At 46.0% G+C, this 22,331-nt stretch overlaps 1 protein-coding gene across 12 annotated transcripts in view; it reads left to right on the top strand.

The window, feature by feature from the left end:
- Positions 1–22,331, top strand: part of ANKRD6 (ankyrin repeat domain 6) — a 195,417-nt gene that overhangs the window by 162,975 nt on the left and 10,111 nt on the right. For 4 of the 12 annotated variants that reach the window (XM_064360844.1, XM_064360845.1, XM_064360842.1 and 1 more), the window contains 10 exons: positions 917–1,015; positions 3,848–3,946; positions 9,868–9,966; positions 11,401–11,499; positions 14,534–14,632; positions 15,082–15,195; positions 15,918–15,995; positions 19,699–19,803; positions 21,134–21,268; positions 21,933–22,118. In XM_064360844.1, coding sequence (XP_064216914.1) covers positions 917–1,015; positions 3,848–3,946; positions 9,868–9,966; positions 11,401–11,499; positions 14,534–14,632; positions 15,082–15,195; positions 15,918–15,995; positions 19,699–19,803; positions 21,134–21,268; positions 21,933–22,118 — 1,113 coding nt within the window. The remainder of the gene's footprint in view (positions 1–916; positions 1,016–3,847; positions 3,947–9,867; positions 9,967–11,400; positions 11,500–14,533; positions 14,633–15,081; positions 15,196–15,917; positions 15,996–19,698; positions 19,804–21,133; positions 21,269–21,932; positions 22,119–22,331) is intronic. The other 8 variants (XM_012444227.3, XM_012444228.3, XM_012444226.3 and 5 more) reach the window with 5 other exon arrangements.

The following is a 22,331-nucleotide window of genomic DNA, read 5'->3' as shown; positions in this document are numbered from 1 at the left end:
TCTCATGCTCATTACTTTTTCCACTAGAGCATTTCCATACTGCCCACCCCTCCTCCCTTTGAAGCCTGGAACACAGGCTCAGCTTGATTTGCCTCAGCTTAGCTTCCTGAGGACCTGTCAGAGATAAAGGGTACTTAGAGACTTCAGAACTCTCCTGTTACAGTCTTGACCTGCTTACCTCTGGGAGTGTTTCATCCTTCACTCAACTGCAATTAGGAAGAGTCAAGCTCCCTTTGGCGCCTAAAGGAGAAAAATGGCTGGCAATCCCAGGAATCCAATCACAGAGAAAAGCGTTCAGAATGCAGCATAAATCAGTGAGGATGTTGTCATGAAATCTCTGAAGAGGATTCTTAGAAATATGCAGTGATAGCTGCAGTCCCTGGAGTCCTCAGATGAAATAGGGCAAACCCTTGCATTGCTCTTGACTAGTACAAGTCAATGAACAAATGACATGCCTGGCATCAAATCATGAGTGCTGCTAACTGACAGAGCTGGACAGTGGTTCCCCTGCAAGCTGGGAACTTGGCAGGCAGTAGAGATTCCAGGCATTGCTGCTTTAATTGCATAGCACACACCTGCCCCCACACCCACTCTTCACACCTGTGACAATCAAGTGTCCTGGATGGAAGGTGAGAGCCTGACCCTCATTTTGAGGTCAGCTCTGTGGCCAAGGGCTATTCTTGGTGTTGGCTTAATGTCTCTCTCTTAGTTTGTGAACAAAATTGCTCTGCCAGCATGCGTTGTCTACTAACAAGACCACAAAGCCTGCCTTGCCTGTGATAACCAAGCCCTTCTGCAAATAATCACTCTGCTCTATATGGGGACACGAGGGGTTCTTGTGTCCAGGTGTCAAGTGAGTAGTGCAAGGGGGTGCAGGGGAGCTGACTGCTGTTCCTGCCTTCGTGTCACTTTGCAGGGGGACCAGACTGCCTTGCACCGGGCCACCGTGGTGGGGAACACGGAGATCATCTCCGCACTCATCCATGAGGGGTGTGCCCTGGACAGACAAGACAAGGTGAGTGGACACTGAGCTTACTTATTCCCCAAGGTGAGGGAAGCCAGTGGCTTGAGGGAGGAGCCCTCTCTGGAAACTTTTTGAGTCCTTGCCTTATTATCATTCCCGTCTTTCCACTTATGATTTAACATGATGAAATCAGCCCAAAATTCCTTTGAAACACTAGCTGTATCCCAGACAATTTTAGTTTTTTTTTTTTTTTCTTTTCTTTTTTGAGAGAGGGTCTTACTCCGTTGCCCAGGCTGGAGTACAGTGGCATGATCATAGCTCACTGCACCTGGAACTCTGGGCTCAAGCGCTCCTCCTACCTCGGCCTCCCAAAGTGCTGGGATTACAGGCATGAGCCACTGCGCCCAGCTGCCAATTGTATTTTTTTTTAATGTTTTTCCTTATTCCATGGCACCAGTGACAACCATATAAATCTTAAATGGTAAAGAAAAAAATCTAGAAATAAGGACGTATGTAAGCCTGGGTAGGGGTGGGGGTGGGGGTGGGGACAAGGGATGTGCCCCCAGACTTTCTGTTTACTTTCTTAGATAAGTGAGCAAGTTAATTTCTTCAAACTATACTGCAGGAAAAAAAGTAAGCTCCATTAGGCCAAGCACAGTGGCTCACGCCTATAATCCCAGCACTCTGGGAGGCTAAGGTGGGAGGATTGCTTCAGGCCAGGACTTCAAGACCAGCTTAGTCAACATAGCAAACCACTGCCTCCACAAAAAATTTGAAAATTAAAAAAAATATATTAGCAAGGCATGGTGGTACACACCGGTAGTCCCAGCTACTCAGGAGGCTGAGATGGGAGGATTGTTGAGCTCAGGAGGTTGACGCTCCAGTGAGCCATGATTGCATCACTGCATTCCAGCCTGGACAACAGAGTGAGAGACTTCTTACTTATTAACCTGATCTTTTTAAATTTTCAAACAATCTTAAAACACAAAACTTCACAATTAAGTGTAATTCAGCCACTGCTTCCTTTTTTTTAAAAAAAAAGAGGCTATGCTGGGAAGAACTCTGCTTTACTTTTTAAAAAACTTCATTAAAATATACCTACAGAAAAGTGGACAAGTGTGCAGCTTGATGAATTTCACTAGTTGAACACACCTGTGTGAGCACCCAGCTCAAGAAGCAGCTCATTGACAGCACCCAGAAGCCCCACACCCTGTGCCCCCTGCCCCCTGCATCCCCCTTTCCTGTGGCTTCCTCCTTCTGCAGTCAGTCCCACTGTCCAAGCCACATATCGCCAATATAGTTCCCAGCAACCACCCCATCCTCTGGCCTTTGAGACCCTAGACTTCCCTTTGTGGATGTCAACTGCGTTAGGCCTTTACTTTTTATTTATTTATTTAGGGATGGAGTTTCACTCTTCTTGCCCAGGCTAGAGTGCAATGGCATGATCTTGGCTCACTGCAACCTCGGACTCCCAGGTTCAAGTGATTCTCCTGCCTCAGTCTCCCAAGCCTCAGTCTCCCAAGTAGCTGGGATTACAGGCATGTGCCATCACGCCCAGCTAATTTTGTATTTTTAGTAGAGGTAAGGTTTCTCCATGTTAGTCTGGATGGTCTTGAACTTTTTCAAGACCTCAGGTGATCCACCTGCCTTGGCTTCCCAAAGTGCTGGGATTACAGACATGAGCCACCGCACCTGGCCAGGCCTTTATTTTTAGTTGTTTCCAGGGGCATGGTTGTGGTTGAGTTAAAGCCTAAGCCAGAACCTGGATGTAATTGGAGAATGCACCTGTGCTGGCCCCAGCTGTTGCCCGGCACCCTTCCCTCTCCAGGCTCCACCCTTCCTGTAACCCTTGCCTTCCTGCTCTCACCCCACTCAATTCATTGCACTTAATGATAGTTCTTTGTTTAAAATAGTAAACTAAGCAAATATGAGCTATGTTCATTAAATGATTTTTATTTAAAAGCCACACATTAGGCTAGGTGCAGTGGCTCACACCTGTAATCCCAGTACTATGGGAAGCCAAGGTGGGTGGATCACTTGAGGTCAGGAGTTCAAGACCAGCCTAGGCAACATGGTGAAACCTGTTTCTACTAAAAATACAAAAATTAGCCAGGTGTAGTGGTGCATGCCTGTAATCCCAGCTACTTGGGAGGCTGAGGCAGGAGAATCGTTTGAACTCCGGAGGCAAAAGTTGAAGTGAGCCAAGATTGCACCACTGCACTCCACTCTAGGTGACAGAGAACGAGACTCTCTCTCAAAAAATAAAAGCCACACATTGAGGATACTTGTTAGTTTTATTTCCAAATCACTGTTTCCTCAGTCCTTGCTCATTATTTGTTGGGGGCCCTGAGGCTTTTGGACTAAGGTGGTGGGAGAGATTAAGTTTTGATGAACAGTGGTGGAGGAATCTGTCAGCCCTCTGAATCTTACAAAGCTGGGCTCTTCCTTTGCCTGACCTTTGCAGGGTTCTCTCTGATGCCAGGAGCAGAGCAGACTCTAAGGGTGGTGGAGGTGGGAAGGAAAAGACGGCATGCCATCCTGATGTCGCTTTTTGTTAAACAAGCTGTGGATGGGGCCTGGAGCCTTTCTCAACTGGGGTTCTTAGAGAGACTTAACCCCTAATGCCTTATGAACAGTCATCCATGGCTCGTCTTGGGTTCATTTGTCTTCTGTGCATCTAGAATGGTTCTTATTATGTATCATTTCTGGGAGAATGGAGAAACTAACCACTCAAATCATCTTCTGTAGTCTGTGGCTCAGATGAGAAAGTCCAATTGAGAAAGGTCTTCTGGTGTTTTGTAAAAATCCACTGTGATGTATTGATCATGATGAGAAGAATTAGTCTTGGGTAATGTGCCTTTCCCATCTGTGTGTCTTCCTTAGGATGGGAATACAGCCTTGCATGAAGCATCCTGGCACGGTTTCAGCCAGTCAGCCAAGCTGCTCGTTAAAGCAGGAGCCAACGTGCTTGCCAAGAACAAGGTGAGGCCTGGCAGGTGCTAGAATGCCTCATTCACAGGTGAGGATGGCTGTGGGTTTCTCCCCTTGTGGGAACCTTCTTCCAGCAAGAAAAGTGGGAACCCAGAGGGGCACGAGGAACCTGAAGGTCCATTTGACCCAGAAGTTTCTTTTGCAGAAAAGGCTAGAAGCTGACTGATGTCCCAGGTTAGGAGCAGGCCCACTAACAGCACCAAAACCCTGCTCATGTGAGAGGTCCCTGACTGCTGCTGGGAATCTACATGCAATTATTGTCCCTTAGTTTCTTTGTATTCAAAAATTTAGCAATGGAGTTGGCATTAAAAAATATCAGCAAAAGAACTTAATATAAATTTGTAACTTTAAAATACTAGTACCCAAAATTAGTAAAGTAAGCTTACCCAGATGCTGCTGGGAGAGTGTGATACGAACAGCCACCTTTGGGAGACAATTTGGCAAAACAAATCAGGAGTGTTAAAATTGGTTCCTGTTTGACAGGCATGGTGGCTCAGACCTGTAATCCCAGCACTTTGGGAGGCTTAGGCAGGCAGATCACCTGAGGTCAAGAATTTAAGATTAGCCTGGTCAACATGGTGAAACCCCATCTCTAGTAAAAATACAAAAATTACCCAGGAATGGTGGCTTGTGCCTATCTGTAGTCCCAGCTACTTGGGAGGCTGAGGCAGGAGAATCACTTGAACCTGGGAGGCAGAGGTCACAGTGTGCCAAGATTGCACCACTGCACTCCAGCCTGGGCACAGACCAAGACTATTGCAGGGGAAGGAAGGTGGGGACGTCCTTTTTTTTGCCAGGTGTGCTGGCTTATGCCTGTAATCCCAAACTTTTAGGAGGCTGAAGCAGGTGAATTACTTGAGACCAGGTGTTGGAGATCAGTCTGGCCAACATGGTGAAACCTTGTTTCTACTAAAAATACAAAAAAATTAACTGAGTGTGGTGGTGCATGCCTGTCATCCAAGCTACTCAGGAAGCTGAGACACTAGAATCGCTTGAACTCAGTAGGCAGAGGTTGCGGTGAGCTGAGATTGTGCCACTATACTTCCAGCTTGGGTGACAGAGCGAGACTCCATCTCAAAAAAAGGGTCCTTTTTACTCAGTACCTACCTTCTGGGACTCCATCCTAAAAAAGTAATGAAAACTGCTATTAAAATGAAATATGGAAAAGAAAAAAAATAAGCAATAAAACCAGTAAAATTTTACCCACAAAGACATTCATGACAGCAGTAGTTAATGATATGTTTTAAATATGGAGAGGGAGACTTAGAATTATGGTTCATTCATACAGTGGAATATAATTGATATTAAAATCATAGTTTTGAAGGTAATGCTTTCCATTGTTAAATAACATGAACATGACAGAGATATAAGATCATATATAGTACATGTCCCAGTGCTTAATATAAATTTGTATATTTAAAAATTTAAGCACAGAAGGATATCATCAGAATATTAAGAGTGGTTATCTCTGGAAATTGAGGCTAAGATTGATTTTTATTCTTGTACCTTTCCCAAATTTTCCAAAATGAACCCATTATTTCTTTTATAATTGGGAGACTTTTTTTTTTGAGACAGAGTCTCACTCTGTCACCCAGGCTGAAGTGCAATGGTGTGATCTCTGCTCACTGCAACCTCCACTTCATGAGTTCAAGCAATTCTCCTGCCTCAGCCTCCAGAGTAGCTGGAATTACAGGCATGTGCCACCACGCCTGGCTAATTTTTGTATTTTTAGTAGAGATGGGGTTTCACCATGTTGTCCAGGCTGATCTGGAACTCCTGACTTCATGATCCTCCCATCTCGGTCTCTCAAAGTGCTGGGATTATAAGCGTGAGCCACCACACCCAGCCAAGAGATTTATTTTAAAAATAAAAAAGCATTATCAGTACTCTGGAGATATTTGCAGTTGAGGTAAGAAGGGTCATAAAAGGGCTTGCCATCTTTTCTGTCCCTGGATGGCCAGATTGGGTCTGTAGCAAGGGTTTAAAGGGGACAGAATTTCCCACAATGCACTGGCACATCACAGGGTGGTAGCTTCAGCTAATAGTGGTGGGATAATGAATCAGGTGGGCTAGAATGGGATTTTGGATGGCAATAGCCTGGGGACCATGGGCAGTAGTAAGTAGCCTCTCTAATACAGACACACACAGACACACACACACAGACACACACACACAGTAAGTACAATTTCATGGCCAAGTCAAATCTGAAACCATAGTATCTCTAGCTTATGACACCTACACACACATCTACATACAAGATCTTCAATAACAATGTCAGGTGAATCAACCTGTAGAAATATATCCCATCAATGAAGGGACTTCTCTGGACCTTGCATGCTGCAGGAAATAGAAATGACAGCCTGAAATGCCTTTGTGAACATAATCTCTGTGGGAGCAAGAGAACCCACCTCAGTGGCTTTGCCCTTTGGTAAATCTTCTGGCTTTCACTGCCTTTTCATTGGTTTATTAGAGAGCATAGTTAAGCAAGCCATGCCTCCCTCATTTTCATCTGTCTCCCCTCTCCAGTCCCTCATCACATCTTAGGACATCCTCAAGTCTCACACCTGTTCCTCTTTCCATGCTCATTTGTAAGCATTCCCTGGATTATTTCAGAAGCCTCAAGAGATCGGTGGGCTCAAGTCTAGTCTCTTCTTTCATCCTGCTCTTCCTCTGCTCAGCAACCTTCCTGTAAAGCTCCTGCCCTACACTGTCTATAAGGCTCTCCCAGCCCACCTCTGGAGCTACTCTCAGCTCCTTTTCCCGAGAGGGCCTTCTGCGCCCTCACTGGCCTGCTCCTCATTCCTGCTTGTAGACCTCCAACCTGGCCCCAGGCCCTTTCCCTCCAAAGGCTCATGGGGCTGCTTCCACAGCTGTCCCTTGGCACCAGATGCAGCTTTGTGCTGTAATTTCCTAGTTCATGTTTTTCATGGTTCCCTCATGGGTCAAAAGCTTGAGGGAGAGCAGCGAGCTATGCGCGGTAATACTGCTGGTAGTGCCTGGCTTGCTGCTCAGCAGGCGGGTGGCTGCCCCATTTCATCAAAGTGCACATGGTCTGGAACAGGAGTTGGTGGTATATAATCACTTTTTTTTTTTTGAGATGGAGTTTCACTCTTGTCACCCAGGCTAGAGTGCAATGGCTCGATCTCGGCTCACTGCAACCTTTGCCTCTCAGATTCAAGCGATTCTCCTGCCTTACCCTCTCAAGTAGCTGGGATTACAGGCACCTGTCATCACGCCAGCTAATTTTTATATTTTTAGTAGAGACCAGGTTTCACCATGTTGGCCAGGCTGTTTTTGAACTCCCAACCTCAGGTGATCTGCTCACCTCGGCCTCCCAAAGTGCTGGGTTTGCAGGTGTGAGCCACTATGCCCAGCCTGTAATCACATTATTAAAATGCCAACTCTGAGAGGCAAGCGGTCTCAATTAATGGATAAGTATGCCTAAGCTGGGAGCCAGTAGAGTCCTTGACTAAGATACACGATTTCTTGATGACATAATTAGAGCTATGAACTAGTTCAGGTCAGTCTGTCCCACCATACTGCCTTCTATCCCATGGAGGGCCCTAAAAATATCGTGGAAGGTCACAAATTCTTTCTGTGTAGATAAAATGGCTTCAGAAGGACAGGTCAGGAAACTCATGCATCCCAGAGAGAGGGGCATTCTGCACCAGGCATAGCCTCTGGAAAGATCCTTATTCAGCAAATATAGCAGCTTCTGTTTGGGAAATCAGTACCCACTACTCAGGGTGGGGAAAAACGCCTGCTACACATATATCTACCCTAGGCCACATTTTCTAATGTCAGGTTTTGAGATATAGGTATGAAGTCATGCTGTTCTGTGTGTTTTGACAAATGTATACGGTTGTGTCACCACCACTATAAGATATAGAATGCTTCCATTGCCCCAGAAAGTTCCTTTGCGCCCTCTGGTGGCAGCCCCCAGTCACCCTCTCCCAGCTCCAGCCAACCACGGATCTGTTTTGCTTTTTCACGAATGTCATATAAATGGAATCATATAGTATGTGGCCTTCTGTGTGTGGCTTCTTTCACTCAGCATAATGTTTTTGAGATTCCTCCATGTTGTTACATGGAGGAATGGATCACGCCTCTTTATTGCTGAGTAGTATTCCATTGTGTGGATCTGCCACAATGTATCTAAACCTATGGTTTTTAATTTTCTTGACGTAAATGCTTTTCCGCATCATTGATGCGGCAAAATAAGCTTTGATATGATATATTTCTAGAGGCGTCAGATTTCTTTCACTTCACGCATTTATTCAGCATGTATTTAATGGTTGCCATGAAGCCCATAACTTGCAGACAACTTGAGAGTAGAGTGTTTAAAACCTGGGCAGACCCCTTGTTGCTGAAACTAAGCTAGCAGTGGTTTTCTACCTGGCTGCACATTAGACCCTTCCTGGGGAATTGTAAACAAAAACAAAAAACAAAACTTTAAAAAAAAAAAAAAAACCCTGAAGACCAGGCCTGGGGTGATGTACTGTTCCAGTTCACCCTGGGCTAAGGGGTTTCCCAGAATGTGGGACTTTCAGTGCTAAAATGGGGACGCTGGACACCCACCCCCAAGGCCAAGTAAATCAGAGTCCCTAGAACGGTTGCGGCTGTGCACAGGGATGGGTTGAAAGCTTCCCCAGGTGATTCCAATGTGCATCCAAGGGTTGAGAACCAGTGAGCCTGCTAGAACCTCAGGCCCATAATCCTCCCTGTGCTTGGAGGTAGAGACAAAAGGTCCACCTGGGCTGGTTGGAGCTAAGGTGAAGAGAAGGGGGATAAGTAAACTGGCCGCATCCAGTATTCCTCTATTTTTTTTTCAAACTCATTTCTATTTTTAAAAGATCAGGAATCTAACATACTGGAGTGTCAACAGTCAGTACTGTGAGATCCAGAGGGGAGTGAACTAGGTGAGGGAGAAGCAATCAGCCAGGCAGTGTAATAGCTCTGAGCCCACACACCTGCAAGCCTGACCCAGCACGTAAGCTCAGCAGAACCAGTGCAGAGCTTCTGTGTTAACCTCCTGAGTGCTGGCAGGCTCTTGGATGACAAAGTGTCACCTATCGCATAGCCTTGTTTTCTTGTTACTTTTCTAGGGGTTATCAGCAGCCTCATGTGCCCTACTCCCATAGACTCAAAAGTTGTGTTTATGTCCTGCAACTTTTTCCTGCAGTATTGCTATGGACATTATTCTGACCCATTGTGACATGGTGTGTTGAGGATCTCAAAAACAAGAGGGACCCAAAAAGCAAGAGAGTCTCAATCTGTGTCCTAAGTGACATATGTGACTGTACTGCCTAAAAGGCGGGGCCTGGTATCCATAGTTAAAATTTTGATGTTTCAAGAAAAATACAAGAATGAGTGACTTGAAAAAGGCTTAAAGTTAAATCTCAGTTGTATTCACATGCACGTCCAGGAAGTGGCTAGTTTTACCTTTTTAAGCCCACCATTGGCAAGGATCGTAACCACAGCTATTCCTTATGTGAGGTAGGATGTCATCTACAGGAATTGAGTGCTGTGCATGTGTCCAGCATTGTATGGTTAAGAAAATGCCTTCCTAGACACCGAATCAGTCCCCACAGCCTCAGGATGTGGGGGTCATGCTCCATTTCCCAGGTAAGTAATTTGAGCATTTGAAGAGACTGGCTTTTAGCTAGTTACTGGTAGAGCCAGGACTTGGAACCAAGGTTTTATGACAAATAGGACTCTTCTGCCTGTTTGGACTCCAAATTAAATGTTCTTGCCTCTGAAGCATCCCCACCAAAACCAACCCTTCCTTTGAGGAGGCAGAGAATGTGAGCGTTGCCTTTTCCCAGGAGTAAGTACTGCCCCTCTGCAAGGCATGCAGGTCTGTGCGGAAGCATGTTGCTAATGTGTCCTCCCTCTCTCTGCCTCTCTCCAAGGCGGGGAACACGGCTCTGCACCTGGCCTGCCAGAACAGCCACTCCCAGAGCACACGCGTCCTCCTGTTGGCCGGGTCCCGCGCTGACCTCAAAAATAACGTGGGTGAACAAAACCGGCTTCTCATGCTCTTTCTTGTGTCACTTCAGAAAATAACTTCATGAGCATACTTGAACCTTAATGTCTTGAAATTAAAACGTAAAAAGTGTTTAGGGACTATCTCTAAAGTGTTCTTTTTTTTTGCCAGTTTTCTAAGGGGTCATTTAGGCACACGAGAAGAGGAATCAATAGATTTGGAAATACTGCTTTTCTCCCATCCTTTTCCCTTCGTGCCTCAACTTTAGTTTATCATTTCTTACAGCACATGTCTGGCCAATGAAAGACTAGGAAACCAGTTAATGTTTTAAGAAAGTCTCTACCCACATAGAGTGTTGTACTATTATCAGCATATATGGGATGGTGCCATTTACAGGGAGAGGTCCTCTAATACCCCACGCCCAGCGTCTACAGTGAGCAGGTCCTATTGATTACTGAGGCACCCTTGGGATGAGCTAACCAGAAAGGTCACGTGGGTATCACTTCTTCCTCCATAAAGAAGCTGTATTTCCTTTATAAATCCCCTGCCTTAGCCACATTGGCAAAAAAAAAAAAAAAAAAAAAAAAAAAAAATCTGAGGTTTTTTTTCTAAAGTGGCCTCAACTGAGGTTTCCCTGTTTGGGGTAGACCTCATCTAACTCATCTAAGCTCTGAACCTCAGCTTTGAGCTTGGTTCCATCTTAATGCAAGGGAGGAAAGTATGCCGTGTGGCCAACATTTTCCAGACAGAGTTAGAATGGAAACGGGAAGAGAACACTGCAGGCAGCTTTTTGTCTCCAGTTCTTTATTGTCTTTCTGGGAGCAGGATTCTATCTGCTGTGCTTAGTGAGGATCCTGCCCTGAGTTTTCCTTCATACCCTTTTTTGCTCCCAGTGACTGCTTCCTTATCAGCTCCCCCACTACATAGCTTCATATAGGATATTAAGGTCCAAAGTAGGATACTCCTTGAATTTCAGGGGGCACATGTGATCTTAAGATTTGACAACCCCCCTACTGCCCTGTCCTTTCATCCATGAGGAATCCGTGCTGGGAAGGGCTCATTTCCAAAGCAATGCAGTTGGTCTTAAGTCAGTGTATTACAGATTTTGGGTCGTAGGGAGCCCAGGGTCACTGGATCCTCTTCAAGCACTGGGTAAGCAGAGCCTGCCTCAGCTCTTGTGAAGGTCTCGTGCAGAGCAGATGTCTAGTTTCATAAACATGAAAGCAGTGATTCTGTGACCACTGGTTGTTGTACACAGGCAGAAAAGAAGCAAGGCTGCACACAGCAGTCACAGCAGCAAAGGACGGCGAGCCTTGGCATCTATGTTAAAAGAGCTGCTTATGGTTTCCTAAAGAGTATATGATAGTCTACCAGCTTTTAAATAATATTTTCTTTCTACTTTTCTCTATTTTTTTTGTAACTGCTCAGATTGTGCTTAGAGTTTGATTTCTGTTCGCAGGCAGGAGACACCTGTTTGCACGTTGCTGCGCGCTATAATCACTTGTCCATCATTAGGCTCCTCCTCAGTGCTTTCTGTTCTGTCCATGAAAAGAACCAGGTCAGTGCATGTTTCCTCTTCATGGCTGCCAGCATCCTTCCCACAAGGCTACCGGACAGGTGTGTTAGTGCAAACAGGAGCAGAGGCTGCTGGGAAGTGCTGCCATTTCACCTATCTGGGACTCCACCAGCTCTGGGCTTTGCATGGGTGTCCCCCTGAGTTCTAGTGGCCCTGGCTTATCTGGCCTCCTAGAGAAAGTGTGCCCTTATAATTCCTGTGCATATCACCACATTTGCATATTGAACGTTTTCTGGAGATCCTGGGGCAGGCTTTGTTTTTTAAATATGATTTTAAAAAGAAAACCCACAAGGAAGAATGTGATTTAGTAAAGAAGCAAGGGAGCCCAGGCACAGTGGCTCACATCCCAGCACTTTGGGAAGCCAAGGCAGGAGGATCACTTGAGGCCAGGAGCTCAAGACCAGCCTGGGCAACATAGGGAGACCTTGTCTCTACAAAAAAAAATTTTTTTTAAATGCGGCCGGGCATGGTGGCTCATGCCTGTAATCCTAGTGCTTTGGGAGGCTGAGGTGGGTGGATCACTTTGAGCTCAGGAGTCTGAGACCAGCCTGGCCAACATGGTGAAACCATGTCTCTACAAAAAATACAAAAATTAGCCGGGCATGGTGGCATGCACCTGTAATCCCAGCTACTAAGGAGGCTGAGGCAGGAGAATCACCTGAACCCAGGAGGCAGAGGTTGCAGTGAGCCGAGATGACACCACTGCACTACAGCCTGGGCAATAGAGCGAGGCTCTGTCTCAAAAAAATAATAATAGTAAATACATTAATTTAAAAAATAAAAATTAGGCAGAGTGGCATATACCTGTAGTCCCAGCTACTCAGGAGGCTGAAGCGGGAGGATTGTTTTGAGCCCAGGAGTTCAAAGCTGTGGTGAGCTGTGATCTTGCCACTACACGCCAGTCTGGGTGACAGAATGAGACCCTGTCTCTCTAAAGAAGAAAGAAAAACACCAAGCAAACATTTAAAGTCTTATGCCTCCCTGAGTTCTGTTTTCTTTCTTAAAAAAGAAAAACACCAAGCAAGTAATTAAAAGTCTTATGACTCCCTGAGTTCTGTTCCTTGTACTGCTACTTACTTACAATTGAGCTGATAGAGTCTTTCATTTCTGTATATTGGGTACATAATCTATAGATAGTGCCATGTAATGGGGTTTTGAAATAAAGCTGTGAGTATTACAGTCTTCCTTGGAAATGTGTACAATTTCCAGCAGTCGTTGGATTTAAAAAATAGATTGTCTTGGTATTTATTGATACCTATGTGGTACATTGTTTGGCTTTTCTTTGTTGAAGTGCATAAATCTGAACTAAAAAAACATTAGATTGTGGTGCAGATTAACATACCATATAATGGTGATTTCTGACCCTGGATGCATATGAGAATCAACAGGGGAATTAATAATACTGTTCCTGGATTCTACCCCAGTTTAAGAGAGCCAGAACCTCTGGGGGTGAGGTCCAGGCAATGGTGTTTTTAAAAAGCTCTTTATCTGAGTGTATAGCCAGGACTGAGAACCACTGACCTAATCAAGTAGCTAAGTCTGTCATTCCACAGCCTCCCCAGTAGGTGCTAGGTCATCAGGTAACCCCTCCACCAATGCCTTTCAGCCTTGGTAGCATGTTACGGCACCTGAGAGCTTTAAAAAGTCCCCCTGTCCAGCCCACATGGCAGACCAATGAATTTAGAATATCTGGGAGTGGGACCCAGGCATCAGCATTTTTTAAAGCTCCAAAGCTTATTCTAGTATTCAGCCAAGGGAAAAGCACTGCTGCAGAGCTTCCTTCAACACACCCAGCTAAGTGACTCAGAAATGAAATATGGCTGGGTGCGTTAGCTCACACTTGGAATCCCAGCACTTTGGAAGACTGAGGCGGGCAGATCACAAGGCCAGGAGTTCAAGACCAGCCTGTCCAATATGGTGAAACCCCATTTCTACTAAAAAAAAATTACAAAAATTAGCCTGGTGTGGTGATGCACGTCTGTAGTCCCAGCTACTTGGGAGGCTGAAGCAGGAGAATCGTCTGAACCTGGGAGGTGGAGGTTGTGGTGAGCCAAGATCACACTACTGCACTCCAGCCTGGGTGACAGAATGAGACTCTGTCCCAAAGAAAAAAAAAAAGAAATAAAATTTTTCCACCCCTCACAAAGATGACTGAATTTTCATGCTACCCAGGAAAAAAGTATTAGGCGCTTTGTCTGATCACCTGATAGGAGAGAGAATGAATTGTTTCACTTTTCCTATATTTGTCTGGTTTATTTATATCATCATGTTTGGGAAATGACAGCATTTGCATTTGGAATGGGCCCACTGAGCTGCAGTTGTCTTTATCCTTTTTTCAGAGTTGATTTTGTGAAAGCATATTTTTTGTATAAAGATAATGTGAGCACTTATTTATAGGCTATCTGTAAGATGTAGAAAACAGTTGGTCTTAAGCGAACACTGGTTCTTGGTGTGTCCACCCGCACAAAGCATATCCTGAGCCTGCAGATGGATTGAGTTCCAGTGGCCCCTTCAGATCTACCCACCGTAGCTGCAGGCCAGCCTGTCACCTCTCCAGTGCTTGCAGAAGTAGCCATCTTCACAGCTTCTCCTGCTCAATCCAGCAGTGGGACACCAAGCAATTTTTCTGACCTCTGACCTCCTTGAGTAAAAGAGTCAAAAGTGGAATGACTAGCCTGTCCACCCCAGGCCTCCCGCCTGTCCTCCTGTCTTTGTGAGGCTTCAGGTCCTACCATTCTCAGCAACTCCAGGCCAGCATTACTCTGCCCCTGCGTTTAATCCTGCTCTGTGATTTTAGGTATCCCCACTCAGAAAGAAAGATGATACAGTGCTGAGGTCACTTAGTTCCAAGATCTCCTTAAGTAGAGACTCATGACGCTTTAACAAAGGGCCCCATTTTGGTCTCAGGCAAATCTTGGTTTGACTTTGAAGAGCCATACCTAGGCCAGGTAATGAAAAGCTGGGGGCTGTAGGCCATGAGCAGATGTTGTTTAGCAGGCCTTCTAATCAATTCCAGGCTGGAGACACAGCACTTCACGTTGCTGCTGCCCTAAATCACAAGAAAGTGGCCAAAATCTTACTGGAAGCCGGAGCAGATATGACCATTGTTAACAATGTAAGTTCAGTTGCAACATTGCTTTCTGAAGTGGTTCCCACCCCTTTCCAGAATGAGATGTGTGTTGTTACAACTAAACCCCTGCAGACCCTCGGGCCCAGCGCATTTGGAAGAGGGGGGATCTCTGCTGGAACCACAGCCCCTGGGGCCATTGGGGTGGACTTGAAGGGAACCCATGCTCTGAGCAGCCCCAAGAATTGACAAGCCTGCTGTTAGCCGCCTAGCTGCAGTGAGCACAACCTGGCATGAAAAGGAACTCAGGGATGTCCGGGTAAACTGACAAGTGAATGCTACCCAAAGTGAGTTCCAGGCTGTAAATTCATGTGGTGCTCAGAAAAATGGCCACCTGGCCCTCAGATTAATCAGCCTCAAAATTCTAAGCCAACTCCTTTTTCTTCCACTTTGCCTGACCTCACTGTTTTCCTCCCCCGCCACTGTGTGTCCTGCAGATCCTAGAGCAGGCGCCAACTCAGGTGCACTTTCTTCTTCGAGGCCACCCTGCAGTCTCTGCCTTTCTGAATGGCTCAGCGGGGCCTGGAGGGTGCAACAGCTGCTGTGTGAAGGTGTTTTTGAGGGGGGTGGCCTGGGACTGCTGATGCTGGCACAGGCTCTCAAGCCTTCTTGGCTCCTATATCTGGCTTCCCTCTTCTTCCTCCTGCCTTCTCATAGCTCTATAACCAGTACTGGGGGCACAGTTACCTCTTCCATGATGCCTTGAATATCTTCCTTTTGCTATCAACTCCTGGGTTTTGGCTTAATCTCCTGAGAACTTACATTATGGCCATAACTTGTAATTGCTTTTCATATTCCACTTCCTGAAACTCTGGCCAGGCCCTGATCTGCCCCTCCGGCATCTTCCCACTGTTTTCCAGGGGAGGTAAATCACTGGGCTGGACCTCAGATCTTCTGTGGTGTTTCCCCAACTGAAACGTTCCCCCTGGATGCCATCTGAGTGCTACCTTCCCTCCCCTCTTTTCTGGGAAGCACTCCTTGGTGGATGGTGCCCAGGCCTTGGCCTCCTAAAGCACTTCTTGCCCCCTTGGTCTGCCCTTGCCCTCTGGCCGTGTATTTTACTGAGGTGTCCTCTGGTGTGACCCAGCACTCATTGGAGGGTCTGAGGCTGATGCTCAGGGCCATATCACATAGGTGGCTGTGTTTTGCCATGTAGGTGCTGGGTGTAGCTGGGTGTGGAACTGCCTGCTTCTGGCCAGAGCTATGCCAACTGGGCTATGTGTGTGTCGGGCCAGTGGCCCTTTCTCACCTGTCCTCCTCTGCCTCTCCTCAGGCAGGCCAGACTCCACTGGAGACTGCCCGCTACCACAATAACCCGGAAGTTGCTCTTCTCCTCACTAAAGCTCCCCAGGTAGGATTTACTGCCCTTTCCATGGTACTGATTATGTGGGGCTACAAAGTTTTGGGACTCCTGGTTGCAGTCTACTGAAGCCACTTCAAACTAACTTAAATAGGGAATGTAACCAGGCAGTGGAGGTGTAAGTATCCATGGGTGCTCAGGATGATGAGAGTCAAAGGCTTCCAGTCCAGCTCTTCATGGCCTGGGCTGCCTCGTCTTCTCCCTGTGGCTGGATCATTGTCACAGCCAGCTGCCTGGGTCATACCTTCCCAGCTACTCAGCCAAGGAAGAAGTTCCAGTTTAAGACATTGCAGGAGAGGACCATGATTGCAGAGTTTAGGCCAAATGCCCATCCCTGAAGAAGTGGGACAGGGACTTTAAGAAGAGAATGGGCATTCCTCAGAGAAAGGCAAGAGGGAGGGGACCATTCTGGGCAGATAGTCACCTGCCAGAGACAGTTAAGTACAGTCTAGTTTTCTTTCCTCTTTTACTGAATAATGGTATTTTGACCATCATTTAATTTTTTTTAAATGGTGGCTGATACTTTAGTTAAGGTTGACATTATCTAAGTAACAATAAAGACATTTAATAATAATTTATAAATTATTCATAATTCTAGCCCCCTGAAACAACTGTTTTTCTTTCATCCACAAAATGCATGAGACACATAATTTTTATATAATTGTGCTTACAATGTATATACTCTTTTGTGTTTCTGCCTTTTATCCTATTAACAAACAGTGCTCTGCAGTCTTCATAATTATTCATTACAATGGAGGCATAATATTCTTTTTTGTTGCTATTAATATTTTATTAAGCCATTTCCTTAATGATGGACATTTAGGTTATTTCCAGATTGGCACTATTCTGTATTACATTATAGCAAACACTGATTGGCTTTCCATCTTATTCTGCAAGAAGATAAAGTCTCAGGGAGTCAAAGGAAGATTTTTGAACACCACCCTGCTGCAAAATAACTCGATACCAGCCCAGGGTTTGGGATGGCCTTTATTTCATTTAAATTTTTAAAACATGCCTAATATAACTAGTAGTTTCTGGAAATGGTTAAGATTTGTATCTTTTGCAAAACTGATCACCCTCTTGTGCATGGAGCTGGTTCTTCTTAGTGGTCTCTGGAAGGCCACAGAGCTCCCAACAAAAGGAAGTCAGTAGGAAAAGCTGCGGGGTTTCTACCTCTAGCAGCTTTTATCGTTAGTGGAATCACATCCATGAATCCTGATAGAAAAATGCTAGTCTCTCATGAATCTAAAAGTATGAAGTGCTGTATAAATGTCAGAACCCATCACATTTCTCTGGCAGTTTCAGTATATGGTAATTTAATGGACATCCAGCCCCACCCTCAGCCATACAAAGATCATCAAATCTTATGGGACTGGAGGGTTCCCCAGGCACAGAAAGATTGACGGATCTTTAATCCACCTGTCATTTGTCTTCCAGAGCCCAAGGATCTTCACTTACAGGGAAAAGACCTTACCGTGGACCATTTCCCTATGCAGTTCTTTGTTTCCATAAAAAAAAAAAAAAAAGACTTAAGCAAGTTTCTCCATGCTTACATCGAATAACAAATAAGTTGGATGACATGCTGTGAAAGTTTATTTTATGCAGAATAGTATATGCTGAGCTTTATTCTCAACACAAACAAGGAACTTTATGCATAAAATGTTATGCATACTGTTCTCTTGTTCTGTGGTTACAGAAATAACATTAGTGTTTGCTTTGCCTGAAAAGAGAAATCCCCTTGCCTTAGGCCCATAGTCAGACGTGGATTTTAAATGGGCCACAGCAGTACTAAGAGGATACTACTTTTTATTTTTTAATTTTTATGTATGTATGTATGTATTTTGAGATGGAGTCTCGCTCTGTCACCTAGGCTGGAGTGCAGTGGCACAATCTTGGCTCACTGCAACCTCCACCTCCCAGGTTCAAGCAATTCTCCTGCCTCAGCCTCCCGAGTAGCTGGGATTACAGGTGTGTGCCACCACACCCAGCTGATTTTTGTATTTTTAGTGGAGATGGGATTTCGCCATGTTGACCAGGCTGATCTCGAACTCCTGACCTCAGGTGATCCATCCACCTCAGCCTCCCAAAGTGCTGGGATTACAGGCATGAGCCACCATGCCCATCTAGATAATACTACTATTGGAGGCCTCAAGGTCAATATTCCCTCACTTCTGTGGACTGGAAAAGATTAATGACGTCCCATTGGTAGATGGTCTGGTTTACTGAGAAAGGCTGGAAGCCATGCAGTTATTTTCAGTGACTAATAACATGGTGAATGGAGGGAATTTTGCCGATGATTATTTTGGGTTTGGGTGACCTCTGAGTGTCACTTGTCATTTTGATTGGTGTGGTTCACAAATGCTCTGAAAGTAAATTTTAGGCTGATTCTGGTGCTATATTAAGAGTCTATAGGCCAGGTGTGGTGGCTTACACCTATAATCCCAGCACTTTGGAAGGCAGAGGCGGGTGGCTTACCCAAGCTCAGGAGTTCAAGGCCACCCTGGGCAACATGGTGAAACTCTGTCTCTGAAAAAAAAAAGAGTCCATAAATCAGGTGAGCGATGGGTATAGTCACTTTCTTTCATCATACTTGACTTCCTAATGAGTCTGAATTTAGCTTTAGAAATGACTCAGGGAAGTGTTTCTCAGACTTTCTGATCTAAGGACTCTGTTTCGTTTTTGACTGTTATGGACCAGAGTTTGAAGGTTTCCATCAGCTCAAAGATCTGTACTCTGTTAAACACCCTCTGCCAAGTAAGCCACCTGAAGGCAGGTAGGGAGGCCCCTGACAGTCACTGCATGCCAGCCACCTATTTTTTCTTGGTTAATCCCAACAACTCCCCGTTTTTATTTCTTTTTCTTTTTTAAAAAGGCAAGGTCTTGCTTTGTTGGCCAGGCTGATCTTAAACTCCTGTCCTCAAGCAGTCCTCCCACTTTGTTCTCCCATAGTGTTGGGATTATAGGCATGAACCACTGCACCTGACCTATTTTTACATTTGAGAAGACAGAGCACAGAGAGCTCAAATCACTTGCCCAAAGACCCTACAGCCAGTGGCTACTGGGTTCAAACTGAGATTGTTCTGACCCCACATACATTTTTCTGTGTCCATTCTGTCACTCTGCGCTGTAAGAGGCAGAGTAAATGCTTCCTTTTGGGGAGGAGATTCCTGTCTCATGGTTGGTACTGTGGCTCATAGATACACCTTAATAATATTTGAATCAAATTGATGTGACTTGGACACAGTTTGGCCAAGGGAACATCTGCTAGGCTAGCTCAGGTCCAGTGTACCAAGATGGAGAGTGAGACTGCCTGGCACAGGGCTGCTGCATTGCACACCTCTGGGGAACACCCTTCATATCCTAGTTTATGTGAATGGCACTCCTTGGAGCACAGCCTCTGTGCATGTAGTTGGCAGTCCTGGCCCAGCATCAGTGCCTGTAGTTATTATCATCATAGACTTTAAGCTTCTTGAGGTCAGGGATAATAGCCTACCCATCTCCAAGTCCCTGTAGTGCCCAGGACAAACCCTAGGAGGATGCTAGGTAGTCCAGAGGTGCTTGTTTGATGTGAGCGCCTGCTGTCACCCTCTAGGCTGTCAGTTCCATTAGGTCAGAGCCCCAGGTCCAGGGAGAATTCTCTCACGTGGATGCTGTGCACACCAGTGGTTGTAACAATGCCGTTTGCCTCCTTCAGGTCTTGCGCTTCAGTCGCGGGCGAAGCCTGAGGAAAAAGAGAGAGAGGCTCAAGGAAGAGAGGAGAGCCCAGTCTGTGCCAAGAGATGAGGTGGCCCAAAGCAAGGTGGGGGGCAGTCCTCCCGCCGTCCCCTAGTCTGCCCATGAACAGAGGGTGGGAAACTATCTCCCTGCTTCGGCCGGGCTCACCTGCTTTCTGCCAGGCCCTTCTCTGCCTCTCCTCCTTGCTGGGGCTCTTCAAACTGTTGCCAGTATTTTTCTCTTTGGCTTCACATCCTCCATTCCCCAAGGCTTCAGGCCATGTGCCGCCGTGTGCGTTGCCTATTACCCATCCGGTACGCGTCGGCGGCACGCTTACCAGCTCAGGTATCTGTGGCCTTTGCCCCTGTCCTGTGGGCAGCACTGCCTCTCTGACACTGTGCCCAGATTGTGTAGGGCAGTGGCTCTCAAAATGTGGTGTCCAGTGTGTCACCTGGGACCTTGTTAGATATGCTAATTCTTGGGCCTCACCTCAGACCCATAGGATCAGAAACTTGGGTGGGCCCAGCAATCTATGTTGAAACAAGCCCTCCAGCGGACTCTCATGTTGACTAAAATTTGAGAGCCAGTGGCATAGGTCGCTTCAGGTAGGGGACCAAGGCTATGCCAGCCTATATGGCTCCCTTATAGGAATTAGAAAAAGATCCCCATGGGCAGACCCGCCGTGCACAGGGCAGACATGGTGAGCAGAGCCCGAGCTGATTTCAGCTCCTCTTGCCTCATACCTCTGCCTCAGCTAGGTGCCCTTGTGCCATGTAAACCATGCCTTTGTGTTCACTCAGGAGGAAGTCTAGGATATAGAGACAGCTTTTGGCACAGAAAATGTTATCACCAAGTACTTGCTCTTCTATCTGCTATTTCAGAATCCTCTCATCGATTTCGAGGGTTAAGCCATTGCAACTCTGATTAACTTCCTAGGTGTGAATTGTACATATTCAGTTGTGAACATTCTCACAAGGACCAGAAATATGATATTTTTTCATTTCAAAGGATTATTACTCTTTGCCATGAATTTTGTTGGCAGGGGGTGGTGTCCAAGGTCAAAGAATGAGTGAGTTATGTTTTTTTGAAATGCAAAAGACTGAAAGTCTCTAATGCTGAGGTATTTTGTGTCGGGTAGGTTCCTGGTGTTCTACAACATCAAATTAGACCCAGGAATATCTTTAGTTTAGGACCTAGTAAACACAATGAAAGCCAAATGTTCAACCAACCAGGAAAAATATTCTATGTTAGTTAAGATCACCAAGCAGTGTTTCCTACGTCTGAAATTTATCTCATTTGCAAACTTTCCCTTGGGTCTCTTAATAGATGGAATCTTGCAAAGAAAATTTGACCCTATTAGTGAAAAAGGCCAAGGGAGCAAATGGAATAGGTCTCCGGGCTTTTTTCTTCTGTAGGGCAGTGTCTCAGCAGGAGACACCCCCAGCAGTGAACAGGCTGTGCCCAGAAAAGAAGAAGGCAAAGAAGAGTTCCTGTCAGCCTCCCCAGAACCCAGAGCAAAGGATGACAAGAGGAAGAAATCAAGGCCCAAGGTCAGGAGGCACAGAAAGCAGCCCAGAGGGTGGCTGGGAGGCAGGGAGGTGAGAGTCCTGGCAGAGTGTCATGCCTATCAGCTAAAAAGCCACCTCACGGGCCGGGCGCGGTGGCTCACGCCTGTAATCCCAGCACTTTGGGAGGCCTAGGCGGGTGGATCACAAGGTCAAGAGATTGAGACCATCCTGGTCAACGTGGTGAAACCCTGTCACTACTAAAAATACAAAAAATTAGCTGGGCATGGTGGCACGTGCCTGTAATCCCAGGTACTCAGGAGGCTGAGGCAGGAGAATTGCCTGAACCCAGGAGGCGGAGGTTGCGGTGAGCCGAGATCGCGCCATTGCACTCCAGCCTGGGTAACAAGAACGAAACTCCGTCTCAAAAAAATAAATAAAAAAAAATAAAAAATAAAAACAAAAAAAAAGCCACCTCACTTAGCTGGCTGGTTTGGAGCCAGAGCACAGAAATTAAATCTGGCAAACATCAGACACAAAGTTAATGTGCTGATGTATTTCTTTTGACATGTGTAGCTTGGAGTAGAACACTATGAGGTAAAACAAAGTGGGGCTCTTTGCCCAAATTGGGTGACATGGGCACCACTGACTGGTATCAGTCTTGCAAAGGTCAGAGGGCTCAGAGGTGTCGTCCTTTCCTCTCCCACAGGTGTCAGCATTTTCTGATCCCACCCCACCGGCCGACCAACAGCCTGGACATCAGAAGAACCTGCATACTCATAATCACCCTAAAAAGAGGAACAGGCATCGGTGTTCATCCCCACCCCCACCCCATGAGTTCAGGGCATACCAGCTGTACACATTGTACCGGGGCAAGGACGGGAAAGTGATGCAGGTACCTGCTAAGCACTGTCAGGAGAAGGGAACTTAGGCGTTCAGCAAGGGTTTGTTTAACAGCATTCCTGGGGGCTGATAGCTACTTCAGGCATTGACTTAGTTAAGCATGAGCTTTGAAGGTAAGCCAGATGGCCTCCGTACCTGCACAGGGCAGATCACTCCTGCTGCTAAGCCAAGGCACACAGAGGTGTAGCTGCAAAGCTTGCTGCAC

This window comes from Aotus nancymaae, unplaced genomic scaffold (genome assembly GCF_030222135.1).
Source record: "Aotus nancymaae isolate 86718 unplaced genomic scaffold, 86718_ANA_hifiasm-v0.15.2.pri h1tg000040l, whole genome shotgun sequence".
NCBI classification, from domain to species: domain Eukaryota; kingdom Metazoa; phylum Chordata; class Mammalia; order Primates; family Aotidae; genus Aotus; species Aotus nancymaae.
This window is presented reverse-complemented; position numbering and strand designations above follow the sequence as displayed.